General features: G+C 41.4%; 1 protein-coding gene across 5 annotated transcripts in view; it reads left to right on the top strand.

Moving 5' to 3' along the window:
• Positions 1-12,028, top strand: part of usp54a (ubiquitin specific peptidase 54a) — a 54,671-nt gene extending 42,643 nt beyond the window's left edge. For 3 of the 5 annotated variants that reach the window (XM_058385579.1, XM_058385578.1, XM_058385577.1), the window contains exons 10-22: positions 1,081-1,249; positions 1,585-1,761; positions 1,898-2,074; positions 2,321-2,813; positions 3,580-3,716; positions 3,942-4,103; positions 4,330-4,449; positions 6,387-6,603; positions 7,327-8,093; positions 8,524-8,651; positions 8,826-8,966; positions 9,440-9,638; positions 10,083-12,028. In XM_058385579.1, coding sequence (XP_058241562.1) covers positions 1,081-1,249; positions 1,585-1,761; positions 1,898-2,074; positions 2,321-2,813; positions 3,580-3,716; positions 3,942-4,103; positions 4,330-4,449; positions 6,387-6,603; positions 7,327-8,093; positions 8,524-8,651; positions 8,826-8,966; positions 9,440-9,638; positions 10,083-10,618 — 3,423 coding nt within the window. In that variant the 3' untranslated portion in view covers positions 10,619-12,028. Of the gene's footprint in view, positions 1-1,080; positions 1,250-1,584; positions 1,762-1,897; positions 2,075-2,320; positions 2,814-3,579; positions 3,717-3,941; positions 4,104-4,329; positions 4,450-6,386; positions 6,604-7,326; positions 8,094-8,523; positions 8,652-8,825; positions 8,967-9,439; positions 9,639-10,082 lie in introns of those variants that run through there. The other 2 variants (XM_058385580.1, XM_058385581.1) reach the window with 2 other exon arrangements.
• Positions 12,029-15,863: the final 3,835 nt, after the last annotated feature.

The raw sequence follows: 15,863 nt of genomic DNA, 5'->3' as shown, positions 1-15,863 counted from the left end.
ACATATCCCAGCTGAGGAAGTTGAGGTCAGATTGCAGGCGCAGCTATGATACAGCACCCCTGGAGCAGAGAGGGTTAAGGGCCTTGTTCAGTTGCTCAGCAGTGGAGCTTGGTGGTGCTGGGGCTTAAACACCAATCCACCAATCAACAACCCAAAGCCTTAACCGCTCCTTAGATAAAGCTTTATAATTAAACGCAAAAACTCAACTGCCAGCATTTTCGGGTTAACTCTACCTCTAAAGCACACAAAGATCTCTGTACAGCATTGCTAATGTACATATGTGTAAGGACATCACTGGGGAAAAAAACAAACTACTAGATACTGTTGTATGTGGGGATAAAGTGGTTCAGGTAAAGAGGGAAGCAGGTGATTGTCTTTGTAGCTTCACCTAAAAAGTGCATGACAGACTGCTCTGAATAGGTTACAGGAATAGATGAACACCACAGAAACAAAGACAATAGTAAGAAGCTAATCTAAAACAAACACAGTCTTATTCTCTTTTATTCTCTACAGATTTTTGGGTTTAGTAGTCCGCAATAACATTCTGGATCCAGGACAGTTGCACACGAAGCAGTTTTTATTATTTTATTTTTTTGGTCTCGTCAGGCCAGCGCATGGGCACAGGGGCAGCTTGTGAGTTGCAAAACAAGGATATCCCTCTATTGTTTATGCTCTCCAGCTGGACAGCAGTGGGGTGTGGTTTGCAAGGGACACACTCACCCATACACTCTCTCTCTCTCTCGCACATGCACACACACACACTTGTCTCTTTCTCTCTGGTTGTTTTTATGTCCTGTCTTCGTGTGAGTATGGAAGGAGCACAGAGGAAATCAGTTTAGGAAATCCGCGTCAGGGTAAGGTCTGGTTTAAAAAAAAAACTATTATTTCTTGTCCGGCTTCTAAAATAAACTTCGGAACACTTCGGAACATTCTTGTCGTTGTCGAAATATTCCTGTGCGTACTAAAAGTGGTGCTTTTATTGCATGCAGAAATGTTAAACTTTGAGCTGAGTTCGAACTCATGAGTCGGACACAGTTCTGGCATGCTCTAACCCTTCCTCTCGCTCTCTCTCTCTCACAGATTGGGCCGAAATGGAGGGATGTGGTGTCTCGTTGTATAAAGGGTCATTACCAGCCGCTTTTGCTGCTCTACGCTGACCCCCGTGGCACACCGGTGTCTATACAGGACCTGACGTCTCGTTTGGACCTTCACCACTACACCAAAACCTACTACGACAGTGAGGACTCTGGTAAATCACCTGCTGACTGCTGTTCTATATCGCAAATACAACCCAGAAGCAGTGGGATAAGCCTTATTTTTTTGAGCCTTCTTTAGTATTTCCTGTTGTTAAGGTCAGGTCAGAAGTGTTAACATTTCTTACAGTTAATTCTTTCTTCCTCAGACTTACTTCCTCTGTGTTTTTGGATCATTACTATGGAATCACTTCCATGCATTTTAGATTTAAATGAATGAACATGCTATCTGCATTTGATACCAGGCTTGAGTTTATCTTACTTCTACTTTTGTCTTAGTTCTGTAATTTTTTCAGAACTGTCATATTGGGTTTTTTGTATTTTTCCTCAGGGCGTGAGCCGTCCATTTCGAGTGACACACGAACAGACTCCTCGACAGACAGCTACAGCTATAAACATTCCCACTCGCACCACGAGTCTATGGCCTCACACTTCTCATCAGACTCCCAAGGAACCATAGTTTGCAACCCTGAAAACGGTGCATCGCATAGCAGTCTGGATACTACAGGTACATCCAAGCATGTTGATAAACAACCCAGTGCACACATACACTCATGCTTGTTTTTCGTGTATCATTCAAGAAAAATAAATAGAATCATGTATTTACATTTATAAATGTTCTCTCCTTACTGTTTATTTCAAAGGCCCTTTGACTGACAGCGAGCCTGCTCAGCGTCACACACCTAGAAAAATTGGGATCACAGATAGGAAGAGTGGAGTCGTGGACAGGAAGAGGAGTGCCAGCCGACCCCGCCGATTTGAGGAGAGAAGTCGATCCTCTAAGACTGACGAGGTGTCTTCTGCAGGATACCACAGTGAAGGTATGCAGTATAGCAGTATATAAAGTACAGGGTTAAAGCAGGAACAATCTATCAGGCAGTACAGCACAACAGTAAACATGTTTAAAAATGCGAAACTGATAAGAGTCTGAGATCAACATCCGCTTATTAACTGAGCTGGGCTTGATGGTTGGTTGTGTATATTGGCCCAGTTTGTGTTTTCTGTTTTGTCAGTCACTGTGATATTCACTCATCCTTCTTCATCCTGTTTATGATGATGAATTTCAGGCGAGACTCTGAAAGAGCAACAGGTCCCTCGGGGCACTCCTAAACCCTGCTCGAGCCGACTGCGGGACTTTAAGGAAAGCATGAGCAGCATCATCCTAAACCGGCCACTATCCGCCGACAGCACCAGCAGCGAGTCCAGGTCCAGCTCCGGTGGAGGACAGTACAGGCCAGCCTGGAAACCACGCCGAGACACTCTCAACATCGACAGCATCTTCAGCAGGGAGAGACGCAAGCAGGCCGGCTACGCGCCACTGGGCACCGTATTACCTGAGGATCCCAGCCACAAGGGGGCGCTGACAGGCTCACTAGCTCAAATGGGTTTTGGCGCCAGTTCTGCATCTAAGACGCTGCCATCAGCTCAGGGGAAGAGGATGGAACCTCCTCGGCTCATCCAGAGGATGGAGAGCGGGTATGAAAGCAGTGAGAGGAACAGCAACAGTCCGGTGAGCCTGGACATCCCCATTAATGAGGGAGCTGTGAACGGATCACACAGGTATTCACACACACACTTCTAGCTAATTCAGTCTGTAAAGCACATTGAAAAAACAACAGCTAGTAACTATAGTACAATACAATCATTTTAAATGATTTCAAGATAGACAAATTATTTTAAGATAAAGATAAAGCAAGGCTTTTAAAAAGAACGATAAAGCGTCAGTGCTTAGTGAAGCTCTAAAATAAAGCTTATTCTGATTATACTGATAAAACTAGGCTCACATTCGGAGGTAACAAATCACCGATTCCTCAAATCTATCATGTTTGTATGAGATTCTTACACTTTTGGGGTTTTAATAAATCAACTGTCTATATCATCATTGTGATAGATTTGTTGTTGTTTTTGTGTAATTTAAAGCCTTTCTTTTTTTCTGTTCATATAAAATCCTTTTTTAAAAAATAAATAAATAAAAGATATTGTGAGCTGTTTTTATGAAGCAGAAATACTTTTTATTAGAATCTGGCAGTGCTTTTTCTGCAGTTAAATAAGAGCTGATGCAGTTTCTACATTTCCTTTCACAGTTCTGCTTATTTTAATGTTATATTTATAATATTATAATATTATTTTAATATTTTATTTTCTGTAAAATGATCCACACACAGAAAGGTAGAAATAGAGCTAGAAATCGCTCGTAGTTGTGAACATAGATGTGAGTTAAACTTTGCTCACAAAGCCACAGATGTTTTCTTGCAGCTAGTCACATTAGTACAGCACATATTGTAGAAACTCCTACTGATCCTGGCTTCTCTTATGCTTGTTCCAGTTTAAAAGACACAGGTTTGATGAAGCCTCCCCCCGGTGTCGGCCCCGCATGGAAGAGTGTACAGAAGTCAAAAAGCAGCAGTTCCCTCCTGCAGGATGTCAAAGCCTCCATCAGAGGAACCAGTCATATGAGCCCAGGTGTGTCATTTCTATTGTGTATACAATGAAGCTTGTTGAACATTTATTTCTATTCACTTGCAATCAAAAGTAACCAAACTTGTGGGGACATTTTGTTTGTCCCCATGATTGATCGATTATTTATTTGTTTAGTGCTAAGGTTAAGGTTATTATTATTTAGCTACAATAACACACAGGTCAGTAGAAGTACACTACAAAGACTGAATTAAAAACGTGTGTATGTAGCCTCAGAGGGCCGAAGCGAGCTGGACGAGCTCCAGGAGGAGGTGGCACGAAAGGCAAAAGAACAGGAGATGCAGAGGAGGCAAGAAAAAGAGAAAGAAGCAGCCATGGGCTTCAACCCCAAACCCAGCAAGTTCATGGACCTGGATGAGCTGCAGAACCAAGGTTAGAATCTAACAAGGCTTAACAGACAGGGGTATCTTTGGGGCTTTGCTGCTGCTTGGGGATGCATGTGTGTGTGGGTGTGTGTGTGTGTGTGTGTGACTAACCAGATGTGACCACATTCTGCGTGTTTGTGGATCACGTGTTGACGTCTGTGCATGAGCGTGTATGTGTGCGGGTTTTGGGGCTTCCGTGTGATGCAGTGCTTTGGTGTGCGTGTCGTCTGCAGGTAAAGGGGACGGTTTTGAGCGGTGTGTGCTGGACGCTGAAGCTCTGTTAGATCAGTCTCTGAGGCTGGAGCAGGCAGGCGAGGTCGCTGCCGCACTCTCTGTGGTTAACGAAGCCGTGTGTAAGTAACACTAACCCACTTTCAGAATCCTGCCATCTCCACCACGTGTTTGTCTATACGTGTAATATATATATATATATATACTGTGTGTGTTTTTTCCTTTATTTGCTTTGAGTAATGCAGCCATTGTACAGTCTCTGTAGTACAACACATGCATTACCCTATCATCGTTTTCAGAAATGATGATTTTTCTTAAAGGAGAGTGTCAGTGTGTGAGCAGTGTGGCTTTATCTCAGCAGTCCTGAGCAGAATGTCACGAGATGTTTAGCATAGTTAGGGTTTCTTTTTTTCGACGGCTAGTTTTTAGTGATCCTCTTATACACACAACTCACACAGTCAGCTGAATGTTTTAGATCTGAATGTTTTATGGCTTTGTGACAAATTAAAGTCTATGAAACAAATGCTCTAGTACTGGCGTGACATTTGGACAAATCACTGGCCATGGGTCTTCTGGTAATATAAATGTGACTTTACTCACAAACACACTTAAAACGGTTTATGAACATTCTCAAGACACACTGGACAATGCAACATGTTGAAAATGAATAGAATTAGTTAGACTTATAAGATACTGATATTGTATATTTTTTGATCCGTCCAGAATTTTAATTTGGAGTTAAGTTTCCTTTTATGGATTTTAGCTACTTAAACTTTAATTTATTTAGGAAATTCAAACTTTAGGCTTAAATCTTTGTGGTACATGCCATCAGGCTCCAAGAGTGCATACTTTATGTTTTATGTTGATTAAACCTTGAGGGAGGGTTTAAGAATGTCACCAATGCAAGTCATTAAAAAGAAATAAAATACATGCATTTCATAACTCTTTCTCAGAAACTGAATCTCTGATCTTTGGTTCAGATTTTTTTATTTTTTAATAACAATAATACAGCTCTTGGCTCGTCTTCCCTGGACATTGTCACTAGTTGCCAAAGTAATTCTCCTGGAGTCACAAACGAGCTGAGCTCTGAACCTAAAGTTAGCTTATGCTGGATTCTTTTGCATTTCATTCCGTCTTCCTTTTTCCTGTATTTGTCGGAAGTAGGAAATAAATCCCGCTACATGTTAAGCTATTTTCACCTTCACATCCTAAACTCATGCTACAGATTTTCTCGGTGCGTCTTTGTTTCTCTGCTCTTATATTATAGAAAATGCATCAATAGCTGTCTTGGGAATGGGTGCAGGGCATAGCTCTATGGCAGCTTCTTAATATGCTTCTTCTTCGGATTTTTGGGACTGTGCTGATTGTAAATGTCAACACGTGTCTGTGTCATCACCTCAGTCCGATGTCTTAGTTTCAGCCCTCGCCTTAATGCTGGGTGTGTTCTGCTTTTGTTTCCATGTATGAATGTGGAGGGTATAATATTCCTAAACACACACACAAACAACTTCTGTGTTATTTCCATTCATATATCATGTTACCTCAGCCTTTCTCCTATGCCTGTGTTCAACAAGTTCCCCTGTGCACTTGGTGAAATCTTTATTCTGAACTCACAAGAGACTTGTCATGTCCGTTTTACATTGGAATAAGACTCGTATTAAAGCTTGGAGGGATTTTCAAATTATTCTTATTTCCATTATTATCATTTTTTTAATCTTTGGATTCAGACTACAGTTTATTTTATGTTCATTCCATGGCTGAATGCAACTCATTTTAATTTTACAAACTTAACATTCATCACAATTTAACTATTTTTTTTTTTCCTGGAAGGGATTTAACATTTGTACAAAGTTTACAGAATCAAAATTTCCAATATTCTCCCTTCCTTTCCTCTGTTAATCCAACCCAGTGTGATATTTTAGTTGATACCAGATATATGTTTGCATGCATCCCATGACAAAACGTTTTCTTTTTCTGCATCTTTTTATTCATTTCTTTCTTTTTTTTTTTTTTCTTTTTTTTTTTTTCCTTTTCTTTCATTTTGTGTTTGCTGCTGAAGCCAAACTCAGGCATGCCATGCATGAGGGCAGTGCTAACGGGCAGGGCAGGACAGTGGCTGAGGCCCGACAGCAAAAGTGTATGAGGAGGGCGCGAGGCCTGCAGCAGCGCATGCAGCAGCAGGAGAAACAGCAGCAGCAACAACAGCAGCAGCAAGAGGAGAAGGAGGAGGTGGAGGAGGAGAGGGAGGAAGAGCAGGAGCAAAAGCTGCCTTTCAGGTACCTGCTGCTGGCTCTGTTCTGTGTGCGTGTGTGTATGGACACACTCCAGCTGGAGCGCCTGCACATGCACCGCTGTAGGAAAAGACAAGCTGCCGAATTAACAGGCGGTTGATTGACAGGGGGAAAGACACCAGGTTTTGCTACTGATTGTGTGTCGGTTGCACAGGGGACGACATTACATCATTTATGTATATGAAGAGGCGTGTTTCCACTGAGGTTCTCAAACTTATGTGAGGAACTTAAGTGTTCTGGTTTGCTGTTCCACTGTGGTGGAAAAAAAATGTAACTTTGTGTCCGGATGGGTTTTAATTTTGCTTTTTCCCTGCAATCTATGCAAAAACAAGACCAGTGAAGAAACACAAACATTAAAAAAGCTTTCCTGATTGATTACTAGCTAAATGCAGGATCTTTAAATGAGTTCTGTAAAACGTGCATTTGACTAATCAGTGACATTATTTCATAAACCAAGACTCACACATTTCTGTTCTCAGTTAAAATACCTACTCTGAAACAGTGTGGGTATTTCAGCCCATGAATGAAGATCAGCCCTGGTTCCTCAGGTGTAACTGGACCTGAAGTTCTTGGGTTCCTGCAGGGGAAATGCGCCTAAACACTGAGCAATAGACTAAACCATTTTCGCTGCCAGGAGTTTCCATGCAAGTATGTGTGTACTTGTCACTTATGATAAGTTGTCATTTTAATTTCTTTTTTATTTTATAGTGAACAGCCTGTCAAGATCCAAATACTTCTGACAGATGCTCAAGAAGAGGTTGTGGATGCGCTCTCAGAATCTTCCTTAGGCCCACCATTACCATCCTCCATCATGCCCCATTCCCCTGCTCCATCCACTCCCGATCTCTCCCACTCCTACTTCAGAGAGAGCCCTGAACATCGTTCATCCAGCGATTACCGCCAGCGTCAACACACTCACTCAGACTCACAGGAGCGTTCCTCTTCTTCTGCCTGCTCCACCTGTAAACCTAGTGCCAGCCCTGTGTCTGTGTTCGCAGTAAACAGCCCCCCCCAGATGCCTTCACCAGCCAGAGACAGACCCGAAGCTCACACACACGGACACAATCATCACCCACCTGTGTCCCGGAGCTTCAGCGTCCCTCGCTCTTCCTCTTCTTCTGACCACTACAGCTTAGAGGAGAAGCCGCAGATGCTCCACCCACAACATTCACCACATATCAACCCTCTGCCACCACAGCATCATGATACCCTTCCACCTGCACAGAATTCTATCCCATCTTCCCCTTCATCTTCCTGCCTCATACCACGCTCCAACTCACCGGCCAGGCCTATGCCTGTAGAGCGCTGGGCTGAAAACGTCACCAGATACTACAACTCCCAAAATGCTTCGCAGCCATGTGGCTCGCCTTGTGAAGAATTGTCTGAACTCGACTCACTCTACAGAGCCAGCTTGCGGGCTCCCAGCAAACCCAGAGGCTCTAGCGGGCCCAGTCCACACCCCACCGGAAGACAAGGTATTTATTGACTTAAGTTTTAAGGGTCAGGAAGCTATAGAAGGGGGCAGCTTATAAGGGCACAATGCATCTGCAAATGAATATGAATCATTTGCATTATGTCCTCCTACATCCTCAGCCATAGGTTCGATTTCATTTCTATTTAATTTTGCCACAAAACTGCTGTTCAAGATTCCAGTTGTAGATCTCTAATGAGGAAAGGAAGGAAAACACCAAACTCCTACAGGTAGACTCGGGTTCTGTACCACGGTGCACTTCCTGGTCTGCTTGACGAATATCATGTTACCAATTTTTCATGCAAGCTGTGCTCTGTTTCAGACTAGACTACCAGTGTGATGGCCTTCTATGTGCTTTGACAGGAGAATATAAAGTAAAGTTAAAAGTTTGTGTTATTTTTAAGCTTATCCTGAGTATGACCTCTTGTTTGCAGGTCCTGCAGCAGCACGCAGACTCGTGTCTGGACACTCAGGCTCGCTTGGTCGCTCCAAAACACCCACTGCTGAGATTGAAAGGAGTGCCTACAGAACACCAGAATACATCAGCACTCCAGAACACAGAGTGAGTGGAGTGTGTGTTTGTGTGTGAGTAAATATGAGGGATTGTGTGTGATGGTGAATATGCATTCATGCACAGCTGTATGTGTGCTTGAGGTTAATTGGCACTGAAAGGAGCGATAATGCTCATTGTTGTTAATTAGGGTGTAAAATTTTCGGGTTGTGTTTTTTCCCCCAGCCTGTTACGCCTACGGTGTGTGACGTACCGGTGAGTGAGGATCAGATGTACAGTGCTGAGAATCTGCGTCGCATAGCTCGCAGTCTGAGCGGCACAGTCGTCAGAGGACGGGCCGAAAACGCTGTTCCTTCTCGCAGCTTTGTAAGTTTCACACACAAACAACTATGCATGGAGGCGTGAAGTCTCTATCTATCTATCTATCTATCTATCTATCTGTCTGTCTGTCTGTCTGTCTGTCTGTCTGTCTGTCTGTCTGTCTGTCTGTCTGACTTTCTGCCTGCCTGTATATCTATATGTGGTCCCTTGTGGGTGTATTATGTTCATCTTATTGATTGTGTTATTGCTGCATTATGTAGGTTCATCATTCTTTTTTTTTTATGTCTGAGGATGCACCGAATAGCAATCCACAGAATCTATCAGAAACTAAGAAAACATAGGTTAAGAACAACCTCAAGGTGCATATGACCTTTGGTGATGTGTGTTCAATATTTCCTAAAATTTGGTTTCAGCCTTGGTTAAATGTTCATTTTTAAACAATCATTTAGTTTAATTCTATCTTATTTACTCTTGCCTACTCCTCTGGTGCATTCCTCATATTTTGTATTCATTTAAAGGACGCCCCTGCTTCGAGAATTGCTAAGCATGCGGATCCTCGATTGAACCCACGCCACTCCAACACCTCCCTGCATGCGGCACCTGTTACCCACAATCCTTCAGTTTTCTCCCACCACCCTGAGCACCAGTACCTGCACCCACCTCAGCAGCAACCTCCCCTTCTTCCTCCATCACAGCGGCCCACTCGAGGACATCCAGGTAACCATGTGACTCCCCTGCCTCGGCATACTATACACTACAGGCATGCACACACACATAACACCCCCTGGTCTGAGTGTGTGATGTGGCAGCTGTCACACCCCAGTGCTGCTAATGTCTGTCCTCACTACATCTCGCAAAGAAAAGGGCCTCACATTGAAGGTCATAAATGTCACTTAGGTGTCACTTCAGATCAGCTTTTATAGATCAAACACCCTGTTAAGTTTAGTTTCCAGCCTGAATACTGTATAAGGCGATCTGTCAAAGATCTCTGTGAAGTTGAAAAATAGGCTCTTGAGACCATAATGTGCTTAGATTCGCTTCTTCTCCACTGAACAGCCAGTCAGAGAGCACTTGCTTTCTGCTGTTGTTAAGGGCTGAAGAAGGCAGATTTAGCCAGCTGAGGTGATGCTAAAATCTTAACCGTTTATTCTTGCTTGCTAGGGTCTGCAGGAGATCCCCAGAAGGTGGACAGGTTTCTGGCTGTGCTTGACCGGGGTGAAGCTTTTGCCCACAGTAGCTCCCACAATGTGGCGATGAGCTACGGGACTCTTCCTCGGGCGCCCCGGAGATCAGCTCCTCCTGCTCCATCCATGACTCAGGCCAGAGTTGGACAAGCTGCTCGCCCCGAGGCCTGGAACTACAAAGATCCCCGTTATGCCACCCTGGCTCACTCAGGCCACTCGGCGCCCGCTAGCAGACCTGTGGACATTCCTCAACGCCAACCTCAACGTGCCAGCTTACCCAGACAGCCGCTGTCTGTGCCCGCTGCTCAGCCCACGCGTATGGATATGCCACCAGAGGGAGACTGGAGGACTGCTACGTTCAGAGCAGGTCACCCGGATGGCCAGGTGTACAGAACCCGACGTGGTTCTCACGTTCAGCTCTGTTCCCTGTGCCAGCAGTCTCCAGCTGAGCCCATGGGCCCCTACTGCCAGGCCTGCATTACCTACAGAAATCGCTACAGGCAGGCCAACTAAGCGCCACCTCATGGAAATTCCAGCTCCATGTACATGATCATGTCACATACATACATACATACATACATACATACATACATACATACATACATACACACACATACATACATACATACATACACACACACACACACACATACACACATAAATCTATATGATGATGAGTAAAAATGAAGGAGCATCATACACCAGCTCATTTCTTTCCTTTGCTTACTGCTTTCAACTCCTTCACCTTGCCCTGTTGGTTGAGTCCTACTTTTACAAACCTTTTTTTTTTTCTTGAAGAAGAATGGCCTCTAACTGATGGTGTGATGCATCACATCTGCACTGTGCGTGTCATGCCGGCTGAAGACTGTTTTAGACTCTGGATTTAGACTTCTCAGTCACCTTTTAACGGCTTAACTCAAACGGGAAGAACTTAATCCATTCCTTGAATGACCTGCCAGTTTGATTGGTATTTAACTAGTGTTTTGGTAAGAGTGCATTTTTTTTTTATGAGGACACGAAGCACAAATTCAAGACAAGACAGACAAAGCTTACTATTTTTGGATTACTGAACCATAGGCCTGGATTATACAACTGACACTCATTTTATTATAGATTTCTGAATAACTTCTTGCATACTAGAATAAGCTGAGTGAAGTAAATTATAAGGAAATGTGAAAGAGGTAATAGCAGTGGAGTAGAAATGTTGCACTGTGATGAGAAGCGAAGAGAACATTTTCATTTGTTTTTGTTCTAGTTTCATGTCATGTCAAGTGGCTCACTGAAAAGCACTCATGACATAAATAGGATCATCTATTTCAGTATAAAATTTGACAAACTTGTCACATGAAAATAATAGTCTAAGAGATTTTAAAGGCATTCTAAATCTGAAATATCAGTGTTAAACTCACCAACATGCCAGGTACAGCAGTTCAGAAGAAGACCTGCAACTTTTTTTGCTCAGCATTAACGCTAATGAAGAGTCTGGTTCGGGTTTATTAAAGATAAAACATATCTGTTTTACTCTTAAAAATTTAGCTACTCTGCGTCTGGCAGGTATTTTATTTTATTTTATAAATCTACAATGTAACCGAAACCAAAACTGTGAAGTGAGCTGAGAATTTTGTATCATTTAGAAAACCTAATGCATTAAGTAGTTCTTTGAACGCAGGCCAATTAACCCACAGCAGCATCACAATATATATACAGCCATGAGATGCTACTGATTACTTCAGTATTTAAGATTTAATCATCTTGCTTCAGACCATTTATACAACTGCATGGTACACATAGCTTCAGTTAAAGCAGAAGTGGTATTTAAAGCCCTTGGTTGCTTGAGACCTAGTCTTACCTGACTTCCTGTTCTCTACAGTTGACCCCATCCCCTTTGTTACAGCAACATATATCTTGAGAGTTGCCTTTGAAAGAATACGGACACAGCCGAGCAGCTCTGGTCCAACTGCAAAAACTGGCCAAGCCTTTGTAAACATCATTTTTTGAAGGTGCATTTGAAATTATATGGCAGGAAACACCCTTAAATATCACAAACTGCACCTTTAAACATATTTAGGAGGATTAAGTACAACCCTCAGACCAAGAGATATATATTTCTCACCTGGAATAGATGTATCTTAATACATGACCCAAAATACATTGTGTATAAGTGAAATTTACAGCTGATTAGATGAGATACGATATGACTGTGTGCAGTTTGATTCTAACTGAAAAGTTGCATTGGCATTAAGAACGATAGAAATAAATTTTGTTCCATTTTTAAATAAGATTACATTATAGACATACTGATTCATCTCAATTTTTGCTCGACTCGGTGTACTGAAGCTTTACAACGTTACTCTAAACGTGTGATGGTCTGGGAAATCCCATCTGATGTTACTGTGGTCCAATTCTGACAAACATCCAAAAGTAATAGAAATATGGATGGATCTGGATTTCTGCAGATCATGCCAAGTAAGATGCCAGTTTTCCAAGCACATTGATGAAAGGAAGTTAGTCTAGCGAAAGTCTAAAACTTTACAGGATAAGTGTGATTTCTTCACTCAGTGAATGTCAAAGTGTGATCGAGTTACTGGACATTTAGCTGTTGCACTGAAACAGACGTGGGCCTAATCAGTTCAGTTTAAAGTCTAAACTGATTAGGGATGTGGTAGTTTAGTGTTTAAGGTTTTGGACGACTGATCAAAAAGGTTATGAGTTTGAATCAGAGGTCCACCAAGCTGCCACTGCTGGGCCCCTGAGCAAGGCATTTTACCCTCAATTGCTCAGTTGTATAAAATGAGATAAATTGTAAGTTGCTCTGGATAAGGGCGTCTGCCAAATGTCAGAAATGTCAACGTTAAAATCTGATGTTTGACGTCAAATTAGCTATGATCCACTCCTTTACCGTAGTGAATAAAATGCTGAAATACAATTTATTGTTAATAACCACGTGTTAATATTGTCCTAACTTGCCTCATAGCTGGGATATGTCATACTTCAGAGTATTTTCCTAGGCCATCACACGAATATCATCCCATCCGACTCAGTATTTCATCTCATCAGAACACGCTGCATTTAACAGGCATGTTGTGGTGGATCTAGTGAGCTCTAAATGAATGCTTTAAAAGTTTTCCAGTGATGCTTAAAAACTGTGCAGCTACAGTTGCTACAACATGTATATGCAATGTCGCAAGGCCTGTGTTCCTATAACTTAATGCCGTATACTAGCCTGAGTTGTGTGACTTTGCTTAACTCTGTTAACACTGATTTAGTGCACTTCACAAGTGTTAAGTTAGAAAGTGTAACTCTGTTGTAACGTACATTTCCCATAATTATGGGATATTTCAATGTTTATATGTGTATCTGCGTAATCTATAGATCTATATCTTAAATTTAGTCATATATAGTTTTCTATGCTGTACCTATACAGAATATATATATATATATTTCAGTATTTACATGAAGTAATGACCTCTAAAAGTGTAATTTTACACTTATGGACATTTATAAGGCTGTGGAAATGAAACTGGCACTTGGCTTCCTCGGTTTCTCTCCTGGCAGTCGGCGGGATATGAGAGCAAACACACAAACTTTATCAACCTGGGAATCCTGTTGGTTTTCGCCATCAAATCCTGCCTTTATATCGTTTTGCAGTAGTTCTTAAACTTCACACACCTGGATGAATAAATAAATTCCACACACCTGCACAGTACAGATTAAGTTCATAAATATAATCCTACTATTCCAATATTAGGCTCATTATTAAATATGAGCAGTAATAATAACCATTTTTTTGGAGCCTTGGAGCTTTTTTATTACCAAATCTTCCACTGACAGAAACATGTTAGATTCAAGCTAACAATTTTTATAGGTTTTTTTAAACCTATAATCCTGCTTGGTGTACAAAAGAAAATTGTGAACGCAGCCTGCTTGCAAAAAGACTCATGTAGGTTAGCACTCGATTATAATCTGAATAAAACATTGAGAATTTTATTTGGGAAGTGGGTTGGCGTTATCCACGTGTTATTATGGATTAGCACTAAGATAAGGAGTGATATGCAGCTAAAATAACGTGTTAATGCTAGAAGATCTTGATAGCTTGACTCCATGTAAGTGGCTCATTGACGCTAAGTCTGCGATGGCTGGATATACTGTATATACATATCTCATAGAACCTCTCAGCGTTTATACCAGAGAGAAATGAATCAAGGCAAGTTTTTTTTAATACAATTTTACTGTTTGTGACTGAGGATGTTGTGGCACTGAAAGCCACAGTGCTGCCCAGCCAGATGCTATAAACGTAAACAAGCTAGCTAAATGTGCACATTATGAGCAACTCCTCAGTAAGAACATGACCTAGCATTAGCTAGCTAGTGTTTGGTGTAAAAGTTTACTTCAGTTTGTGTGAGGAATAATAAATAAATTGGGCGTGTTAGCTAACTAGCAAGCTAAATCTGTTATTCCTAGTTAGCAAGCCAACTTAACTGATACTTTAACTATTTTTTAGCTCCTCAGACCAGTTCTTTCTCCTAACAGCCTGTTACCACAACCATCTTCTGCTGATTTGGATAGTATTTAAGTTTATGAACACTTTTTTTCTGATTCTGACCCCTAGCAGCACAAGACAACGTTTGAGAAAACAGGTTCTGGCTCCTACTTAAAAAATCACTACATTCTCCTGCTGTGTTTTTGCAATCAGGAAGCGTGGCTGACGTCAGTGACGTGTCTCACTCAGGGCTCTACTGATGTTTGGATTAAACACAATTCATTCAAGTGATCAGCCGAACAGGTTAAGATAACTAAGATAAAAAAAAATATATATATGAACCTTACATTGAGAACCACTGATTTATAGAAATGTCTTTTATGCAGTATGTCTTATGAAGGTGTAAATGTGAAGATTTTCTTAAAAAGATGAGTGATGAGTCTGAGAGAAGTCGCTGAATGCTGGATTCTTTATTTGTAAAACAAAAATGTGTAATCTTTACACCGACATCAGTACATGTTCAGTAATGGATCGAAAGCATTATGAAGCTAAATGAATTTTTAAAAAATGTCTAGTTTTTCCTCAGTTATTTAAAAAAAGGTCTAATTTTGTTGTCTAGAGGTGAGTATTTTTGCATTGCTCTTGCTATTTTAGACACTTTTTTTTTTTGTCCAAGACGTTTAACATGAAGTTTTGCCAGATGTATTGGGATACAGTACTGTATGCAGTAGTCAGCTGTCTCTTCCTTTTTTCTCTTTATTTTTATGGAAATGAAGTGAAACAGACAGCAAAAAAAAAACAAAAACCGAACGATGTAAATACATATGTATATACAGATATTCCTAGTCTTCAGTCTTGAACATGGAGATAATTCTAGTTTGAAATTTGTTTGTAAATGCTGTGGTAGAAAACGGAACTGGTATTTTTGCAATAAAGCGATCTTGTGCTCTAGTGAGGAGCGAAACAGAAATGCTTCGTCTGGATTCCTGTTAATCACTTTTCACTGGTGTCTAGCGAATTATGCAGTCTGTTTTGAAAAGGCGCCAAAATCCAATCAGTGGAGCTTCAGCGTGTCGCTGGAATTGCGAGGATTTTTCGCAGTTGTTGGTTAAAAGCTGTTGATATTCACTCACCTAAAAATTTCCCCCTGCAGCATGTTGTAAATATTTTTGAGTGATGGATGTTATTCCTGTTTGCTTTCACATTTATACGATTTTTTTTTTTTTTGCACACGAGCATGAGCAAATTGCATTTGAATAAATTCACTAACTTTGCCTG

This window comes from Hemibagrus wyckioides, linkage group LG03 (assembly GCF_019097595.1).
Source record: "Hemibagrus wyckioides isolate EC202008001 linkage group LG03, SWU_Hwy_1.0, whole genome shotgun sequence".
NCBI classification, from domain to species: Eukaryota; Metazoa; Chordata; class Actinopteri; order Siluriformes; family Bagridae; genus Hemibagrus; species Hemibagrus wyckioides.
Note: the sequence above shows the minus strand (reverse complement) of the source record. Positions and strands in the feature narration are given on the sequence as shown.